This window comes from Pristiophorus japonicus, chromosome 9, assembly GCF_044704955.1.
Source record: "Pristiophorus japonicus isolate sPriJap1 chromosome 9, sPriJap1.hap1, whole genome shotgun sequence".
In the NCBI taxonomy this organism is placed as follows: Eukaryota; Metazoa; Chordata; class Chondrichthyes; family Pristiophoridae; genus Pristiophorus; species Pristiophorus japonicus.
Window position 1 is genome coordinate 217,231,729 of NC_091985.1, and position 9,772 is coordinate 217,241,500.

Consider the following 9,772-nt stretch of genomic DNA (forward strand, 5'->3'; position numbering starts at 1 on the left):
AGGCCAGCATTCCATTTGCCTTCCCTGATTAATTGATGTACCTGCATGCTAACATTTTGCGTTTCATGGAGAAGGATTCCCTCTGTACTACAGCATATTGTAATTGTCTGCATTTAAATAATTAGCATTTTTATTTTTCCTACAAAAGTAGATAACCTCACATTTTCTCACATTATGGTCCATCTGCCAGATTTCTGCCCGCTCACTGAGCCTATCTATATCCCTTTGTAGATTCTTTGTGTCCTCCTCACAACTTGCTTTCCACCTATTTTTGTATCATCAGCAAATTTGGCTGTGGTGCATTCGGTCCCTTCATCCAAGTCATTGATATAAATTGTAAATATTTGAGGCCCCAGCACTGATCCCTGCGACACCCCACTAGTTACAGTTTGCCAACCGGGAAATGACCCATTGATTCTGACTCTCTGTTTGTTTTCCGTTAGTTAGCTAATCCTCTATCCATGCTAATATATTACCCCCAACCCCATGAGCTCTTACCTTGTGCAGTAACCTTTTGTGTGGCACCTTATCAAATGCTTTCTGGAAATCCAAATATACGACATCAACTGGTTTTCCTTTATCCACTCTTTTTGTTACATCCTCAAACAACTCCAACAAATTTGTCAAACATGATTCCCCTTTTATAAAACCAAGCTACCATGCTGACTCTGTTTGACTGCAATATGATTTTCTAAATGTCCTGCCACTATTTCCTTAATGATGGACTCCAGATGGTAGGCTAACTGATCTATAGTTTCCTGCTCTCTGTCTCCCTCCTTTCTTAAATACGAGTGTAACATTTGCGGTTTTCTAATCTGCTGGAACCTCTCCAGAATTCAGGGAATTTTGGTAGATTACAACCAATGCATCCACTATCTCTGCAGTCACTTTTAAGACCCTAGGTTGCATGTCATCAGGTCCAGGGGACTTGTCCACCTTTAGTCCCTTTAGTTTGCTTAGTACTTTATCTCTACTGATAGTGGCTGTTTTAAAGCCCCCGCCCCCCCCCACAATAGCTCCTTGATTATCAACTATTGGAATGTTTTCAGTGTCCTCTACCGTGAAGACCGATACAAAATATTTGTGTTAAATCTCTGCCAATTCTTTATTTCCCATCATTAATTCTCCAGTCTCATCCTCTAAGGAACCAATGTTTACTTTAGCTACTCGTTTCCTTCTTATATACCTGTCTGTTATATTTCTTGCTAGTTTGCTCTCATGTGCTATCTTCTCTGTCTTTATCATGTTTTTTAGTCGTCCTTTGCTGGTTTCTAACAATTTCCCAATCCTCTGGCCTTCCACTGTCCTTCGCAACATTGAATGCCTTTTTATTCAATTTGATACCATCCTTTACTTCCTTCATTAGCCAGGGATGGTTCATCCTTCTCTTAGCATCTTTATTTCTCACTTGAATAAATCTTTGCTGAGAAGTTATGAAATATCTCCTTAAATGTTTACTACTGCGTTTCTACAGTCTTACCCTTTAACATATTTTCGCAGTCTACTTAGTGTCAGTGATGAGGGTTGGTTTATATCAGACAGGAGGTGATTGGTGTCATGGAATCATAGCAGTTTACAACACAGAAGAGGCCATTTGGACCGTCGTGTCTGTGCGGTCGAAAAAGAGCTATCCAGCCTAATTCTACTTTTCAGCTCTTGGTCCGTTTCCCTGCAGGTTATGACACTTCAAATGCATATCCAAGTACTTTTGTAAATGCGATGAGGGTTTCTGCCTCTACTACTCTTTCACTCTTTCAGGCAGTAAATTTAGGACTCTGGAGGTTATGCTCGGACTGTGTAAAACATGAGTTCGACCACAGCTAGAGTATTCACACAGTTCTGGTCACCACATTACAGGAAAGCACTGGAGAGAGTACAGAGGATGTTACCTGGACTGAAGAATTTTAGCTATGAGGAAAGTTAGGATGGCTGGCATTCTTTTCTTTGGAATAGAGGTGACTGAGGATAGGCTTAATTGAGGTGTATAAAATTGAGGATCCCAGATGGAGTGGCTCTCGGCGATGCGACTCAAGGTGCTTAGCGCCCTCCTGGATGCACTTCTTCCACTTAGGGTGGTCTTTGGCCAGGGACTCATAGGTGTCAGTGGGGATGTTGCACTTTATCAGGGAGGCTTTGAGGGTGTCTTTGTAATGTTTCCTATGCCCACCTTTGGCTCGTTTGCCATGAAGCAGTTCCGAGTCGAGCACTTGCTTTGGGAGTCTTGTGTCTGGCATGCGAACAATGTGGCCTGCACACAATGTGGCCTGCCCAGCGGAGCTGATCAAGTCTGGTTTGTGCTTCAATGCTGGGGATGTTGGCCTGGTCAAGGACACTAATGTTGGTGGTGCGCCTGTCCTCCCAAGGGATTTGCAGGATCTTATGGAGACATCGTTGGTGGTATTTCTCCAGTGACTTGAGGTGTTTACTGTACATGGTCCATGTCTCTGAGCCATACAGGAGGGTGGGCATTGCTACAGCCCTGTAGACCATGAGCTTGATGGCAGATTTGAGGGCCTGGTCTTCAAACACTCTTTTCCTCAGGTGGTCAAAGGCAGCATTGGAGGTGGTGTGGAATCTCGTCGTCAGTATCTGCTCTTGTTGATAAGAGGTTCCCAAGGTATGGGAAATGGTCCACATTGTCCAGGGCTGCACCATGGATCTTGATGACTGGGGGGCAGTGCTGTGTGATGGGGAGGACCTTTGTCTTATGGATGTTTAGCGTAAGGCCTATGCTTTCGTATGCCTCAGTGAATACGTTGAGTATGACTTTGAGTTCAGCCTCTGTATGTGCACAGACGCAGGTTGGGGTGGTCTTGGATCTGGCCTGGAGACGACGAAGGTTGAACAGGTTCCCACTGATTCTGTAGTTCAGTTCTACTCCAGCGGGAGCTTGTTGAGTGTGAGGTGGAGCATGGCAGCGAGGAAGATTGAGAAGAGGGTTGGAGCGTGGATTGGGTCTGTAATGGATCCGTAGGTAAGGATCATCCATCGCCCCTGTGCTCGCTGACCTACATTGGCTCCCGGTTAAGCAACGCCTCGATTTGAAAATTCTCATCCTTGTTTACAAATCATTCCACAGCCTCGCCCCTCCCTATCTCTGTGATCTCCTTTAGTCTCACAAACCCCCGCTCCCCGTGATAACTTCTAATTCTGGCCTTTACCATCCCTGATTATAATCGCTCCACCAGCGATGGCTGTGCCTTGAGCTGCCTGGTCCCAAGCTCGGGAACTCCCTCCCTAAACCTCTCCCTCTCTTACCTCCTTCAAGACGCTCCGTAAAACCTGCCTCTTTGATCAACCTTTTGGTCCCCTGCCTTAATTTATTCTTGTGTGGCGCGGTGCCGAATGTATTTGTCCTGTAACACTCTTACACCGCGCGCTGGGAAGCGCCTTCCCAGAATTGTCTGTCCTTAATTTCTATCCTGTACTTACAGTGATGACTTTTGTAAACTCCTTATTACAGGTTATCAGAAGGGGAGGATTTGCAGATAGGGAACTTGAACCAAACATATTGTCAAGATCAGACAGTCACTCGATGCATCAGGACCTGAATATCATCAGCATTTGGATGTGGAGAAAGAAATGTTTGTCTATTCTGGTTGTGGGAAAAGATTTCAAACATCAGTGTGACTGGAATAGGACTGAAACACACACCCCCGAGTGAGAAATTAAGGACAGACAATTCTAGATTGTATGGAACATTCTTTCCTCTCTTGTTCCCCCAAAGCTGTAAATCCCCATCCCACACACTCTCCGTCCTCCCTGTACTGAAAGCCAAACACATCGCACCATCGCCATCATTTCTTCCTTCTCGCTGTTTTCTTCCTCACCTGAAGTTGCTGACTCTGGCTGAGTTCAGGTCAACACTCTCTGGTTCTCCTCCCCTGAAGGTGCTGACTCTGGCTGGGTGCAGTTCTACACTCACTGGTGCACTGCCTGTGGAAAGAGCTTTAACCAGTTACACAGCCTGAAAAAATATCGCACCATTCACAGCGGGGAGAAACCGTACACGGGTTCTGTGTGTGGACGAGGCTTCAACTGATCGTCCAACCTGAAGAGACACAAGGGCACCCGCACCATGGAGAAACCGTGGGAATGTGGGAAGGGATTCAGATCACTGTCTGAGCTGGAAACTCATCGACGCAGTCACATCAGGGAGAGACCGTTCACCTGCTCAGTGTGTGGGAAGGGATTCACTCAGTTATCCAATCCCATTGAACACCAGCGAGTTCACACTGGGGAGAGGCCGTTCACCTGCTCCGTCTGTGGGAAGGGATTCACTTGTTCATCTCACCTTACTGATCACAAGCGAGTTCACACTGGGGAGAGACTATTCGTCTGCTCTGTGTGTGGGAAAGGATTCATGAAATCATCTCACCAGCTGAGCCACCACCACACTCACACTGATGAAAGGCCATTTACCTGCTCCGTGTGTAGGAAGGGATTCACAAATTCATCCGACCTACTGGCTCACCAGCGTATCCACACTGGGGAGAGGCCATTTACCTGCTCTGAGTGTGGCAAAGGATTCACTTCTTCATCCAACCTCACTGCACACCGAGTTGTTCATACCAATAGGAGACCATTTAAATGTTCCGACTGTGAGAAGAGCTTTAAAAGCAGAAGTGATCTGATGAAACACCAACGTATTCACATGCTGTGAATCATATCGGGACTGAACCGTGTTCATTCTGACAGTTGGGCTTTGTTTCCCCTGTAACTGGGTTGGAGTTTAATTTTCTGGATATCTGACAAATAAATCAGCTTTGATTCCAACACACAGTGTGTCAATTCCTTGATTTCTCCAATATAAGATTGATATCCTTTAACCGACTGTTGCTTTTTTGGAACTTTTCTCCCTCATTTAACAATAACTTGAGCTTATGTAACACTTCAGGATGTCCCAAAGTGCTTTACAGCCAATGAAGTACAACAACATCAAAGTACATTTGAAGTGCATTCACTGTTGCAATATAGGAAGTGCGGCATACAATTTGCTCACAGCAAGCTGCCACGACCAGCAATGTGATACTGGCCAGATAATCTGTTTTAGTGATATTGGTTGAGGGCTGATGGGGCCTCGGTTCAGCGATTCATCTGAAAGATGGCAACACTGACAGTGCAGCAATCCCTCAGTACTGCATTGGAATGTCAGCCTAGATTTTGTGCTCAATTCTTTACAGGTAGACTTGAATCCAGAACCTACTGACTCAGAGACAAAACTGCTACCGCTAAGCCATGACTGACACCCGATCATTACTCATGATTATTTTAGTTTGGTTAGTCTCATGGACAAACTCCAACTCCCCATACCTTCCAGAGTGCCTCTCCTTGCCTTGGTATCCAGGGTATTGGTAACATGTCCATGTACCTGCCCTGGGAGTGTTTGATGGAACAGTGTAGAAGGAGCTTTACTCTGTATCTAACCCGTGCTGTTGCTGTCCTGGGAGTGTTTGATGGGACAATGTGGAAGGGGCTTTACTCTGTATCTAACCCATGCTGTACCTGACTGAAGAGCGCTTAAGGCAGACACTAGGTGTTCAGAATGACCCATTCCCCGATGCTGATATCCATCACCTTGATGAGAACATCATTTAACACAAGGATAAGAGAAACCCATCAGTTCCTCCCCTGGACACAGATCTGGAGGGACAGTGAGTGTCCCAAACATTGTTGTACAGTGTGCTCGATAGTTCCTCCCTGGGTCTGAGCCTTTTGGTGATGATTTGAATTTGATGCCCTCGAGTTACTGACTCACCGACTAGTGGAAATAGTTTTTCCTCGTTTACCTGATCAAATTTTGAATACCTCCCTCAGATCTCCAATTACCCTTTGTTATAATGAAAAGAGCCCCAGTTTCTCCAATCTCCCCTGGATAACTAAAGCCTCTCTTCCCTGGTATCATCTCAGTGAATCGCACTGCACCCTCTCCAAGGTGTTGCGCCAAATTTGCTAGATGTTCAAAAGATCAAACAAAGAGGTTTGCAATTTTCCTTTTAGGGTTCCCACAGTAAGTTTAACCTGAACAAAAGACTATAACACTAGATTCACAAGCCAACTTATCTTTAATAAATGCTTTAACAAACACTGCTCATTAGTCACTACAGAATATAGGACTCACAACCTATATAGAAATTACCCGATTCGGTCCGAGGTGATCAGTCTCCATCTGACTTCAGCTTAGGGATTCTACCCGAGGTTCCTGCTCCTGCTGTCGAGTGTTATTCCGAGGTTCTCGCTAACTTCCTTCAAAACCTTGTGTCTAGTCATAGCCTTTCTTCTCTCAGCTAAACACATGTCGGTTTCGATAGATTCTGCTGACATTTCATCTTTGTACATATACATCCTTCTGTTATTGTAACCCTGTCTTGCCTCCAAGAATTATTACCAAACTGGTGTCTTTGTTACTGTGTATGTCCCATATCTTGATCAGTTAGGTCTTTTCATCTCTTCCCACACCCCCTGCTGTTTCTTACAGTGTGTTTCTGCTAAGGTAACTTCCCTCTGCCATTTGGCCTACATCTATTATTCCTGCAACTGACCTTCTGTTCGTTCACTAGCATTTATAGGGACCCTGTGTACTGACATTACTTATTCACACACACTCTCTTACACTCCTTTGAATTTGGCTTTACTATTTGGCAGCTTTTATCCTCATCTCCTTTGAAGTGGCTGTTGTTTTCAGTTCAAGAGAAGCTGAGTCTACTGGTTTAACCCTCAAGCATGAGTTAAATTCTTATTAATCGTGAATTCTTTCTGATATTTCCACAAGGGCCTCGACATTCTTCCTGGTGTAAGATCCCTAAAACCTGACAATATTCGAACTGCAGCCTAACCAATGATTTGTACAGGTTTATATGACCTCTGCCCTTTTGTAATCCACACCCCTATTTATAACACCTAGGATCCCATGTGCTTCTTTAACCATTTTATCAACATAAAATGGTTAAAATACATTGACTTTGACTTATGTGTGCATCATGGGAAAGAGAAGTTTAGTCTGAGTTAGAAACTCAAACAATCGATTCACTGCAGACAGGTCGCCATGGCAACACTGATAAGATATTCCATTCACTGAACCCACTGTTGGAATCTGTAATCAGATTAGGGGAAAGAACAGGGTTTGTCTGTTAATGTAACAATGTAAGCTCAAACCAGAGTGAGTAACACAATAGATTAGATTATAATGTGTGATGTTTATACCTAGAATTGTGAAACTATAAGAAATAACAACTAACAGCAGGCAGGGGAGTTTAGTGATAATGAGAAAATTACTGAAGAAAAGTAACTGCTGGGAACCAGGGAAAGTGTCCTTGTAAATCACAGATTAGAGAAGTTCCAGCTGTCTTTTCCCAGCTTCCTGCCCAAACCCAGCAGAGAAGACAAAGAAGAGTCTGGTGTCAGAGATGATTACTGCAGGGTATAAAAGTGAGGGGAGACTGATGTAAGGGGGCAGTCTGGACTGGAGACACCGGAGATCAACCTCAGGGTGACCGAGGTTCCATCCAGCGGGCTGACCTAATGTCAGTTACTGTGGACATGCGGAACTTGCATGTTTACTCCGATATGGCAGAGCACAGAAAATCTGGCCAAATTATATTTAAAAGATTAAAGTTGCTAATAATAATCATTGAATATATTTAAGGTGGAGATAGACAGAGTTTTGAAAGATAAGGGAGTGAAGGGTTATGGGGAGCGGGCGAGAAAGTGGAGTTGAGGCCAGGATCAGATCAGCCATGATCTTATTGAATGGCAGAGCAGGCTCGAGGAGCCAGATGCCCTATTCCTTCTCCTATTTCTTATGTTTGTATGTTCTAAATCTAGACTCTCGATCCTCAATAAGACAAGGAATTAGTTAGAATCTTACAACCCTAAATCTCTCTGCTCCTCTACTCCATTCAAAGTTTTACCATTTAATGTACATTTCCTCCCTTTTTCTTCCTCGCAACATCTATCACAGCAAATTTCTCTGCATAAATTTCATTTCACATCTACCTGCCCCAATTACTAACCGGTGTATTGACAATGAAGGCACTTAAAGTCCTCTTCATAGTTGGCCATGGGCCCTTTTTGATGTTCCGTGGAGATTTTGATCGTGTACCCCATATACCCAAGCCCAGATCATTTCTCTACATTGAGCAGAGCATTGGTCCCCACACTTACCCTGGGAACACCACTGTTTACATCCCTCCAGTCTGAAGAACATCCATTAACCACTACTCTCTGTTTTCTGCTCTTTACCCAAATTCCTATCCACACTGCCCCACTCCCTTTAATACTGTGAGCCTTAATCTGATAAACAAGCCTCCTGTTCGGCACCTTATCAAACACCTTTTGACAATCCATCGACACAACATCCACTGTATTTCCTTTCTCACTGCACTGTGTTATTTCCTGAATCCCTGCTGTCTGTCCTGAATCAATCTATTTCACAAACAAATGCTGCAATATTTGCTCCAGCTCACAGGGTTCCATCTGTTTAAAGCCACAACAGAAAGATCCAGTTTCCTCCTGGAGTTTGAGAGAAATCAGCTTCAACAATGGGGCAGAGTTTCATCCAATGAGGGAGATCCGGGCTCAGCACTGCCCACTGGGTGTCACAAGCCCCGCCCCTCACATGCTCTGATTGGTTGGAGGACCATCCGACTACTAGCTCCAGCCCCGCCCTGCTCTTCCCGACCCCTGGGGTGTCTTCACACATGCCGAGTGCGGGCTCATGCCCGAGAGACAACACTCCACATTATCCACCTCCCCACAACTACTCGCCAGTTTCAGACACAAACTCCGGGACAACCAGGAAGTTCCGGGTCAGGGAGTGTCTGTAAATGTAGGAGAAATGGGGACTGGTCAGGGAGTGTTGCAGCATTTGTTTGTGAAATAGATTGATTCAGGACAGACAGCAGGGATTCAGGAAATAACACAGTGCAGTGAGAAAGGAAATACAGTGGATGTTGTGTCGATGGATTGTCAAAAGGTGTTTGATAAGGTGCCGAACAGGAGGCTTGTTTATCAGATTAGGAAAAGGGGAGGTGCAAAGAGACCTGGGTGTCATGGTACATCAGTCATTGAAGGTTGGCATGCAGGTGCAGCAGGCGGTTAAGAAAGCAAATGGCATGTTGGCCTTCATAGCAAGGGGATTTGAGTACAGGGGCAGGGAGGTGTTGCTACAGTTGTACAGGGCATTGGTGAGGCCACACCTGGAGTATTGTGTACAGTTTTGGTCTCCTAACCTGAGGAAGGACATTCTTGCTATTGAGGGAGTGCAGCGAAGGTTCACCAGACTGATTCCCGGGATGGCGGGACTGACCTATCAAGAAAGACTGGATCAACTGGGCTTGTATTCACTGGAGTTCAGAAGAATGAGAGGGGACCTCATAGAAACGTTTAAAATTCTGATGGGTTTAGACAGGTTAGATGCAGGAAGAATGTTCCCAATGTTGGGGAAGTCCAGAACCAGAGGTCACAGTCTAAGGATAAGGGGTAAGCCATTTAGGACCGAGATGCGGAGGAACTTCTTCACCCAGAGAGTGGTGAACCTGTGGAATTCTCTACCACAGAAAGTTGTTGAGGCCAATTCACTAAATATATTCAAAAAGGAGTTAGATGAGGTCCTTACTACTAGGGGGATCAAGGGGTATGGCGAGAAAGCAGGAATGGGATACTGAAGTTGAATGTTCAGCCATGAACTCATTGAATGGCGGTGCAGGCTAGAAGGGCCGAATGGCCTACTCCTGCACCTATTTTCTATGTTTCTATGTTTCTATGTCTGTAA

At 44.9% G+C, this 9,772-nt stretch overlaps 1 protein-coding gene across 1 annotated transcript; it reads left to right on the forward strand.

Annotated features, from left to right (window-relative positions):
- The first annotated feature begins 2,951 nt into the window (after positions 1-2,951).
- Positions 2,952-4,778, forward strand: LOC139273643 (zinc finger protein 436-like). The gene is made up of 2 exons (XM_070890657.1): positions 2,952-2,974; positions 3,464-4,778. The coding sequence occupies exon 2, from the start codon at positions 4,079-4,081 to the stop codon at positions 4,661-4,663; it is 585 nt and encodes a 194-aa protein (XP_070746758.1). The 5' UTR covers positions 2,952-2,974; positions 3,464-4,078; the 3' UTR covers positions 4,664-4,778.
- Positions 4,779-9,772: the final 4,994 nt, after the last annotated feature.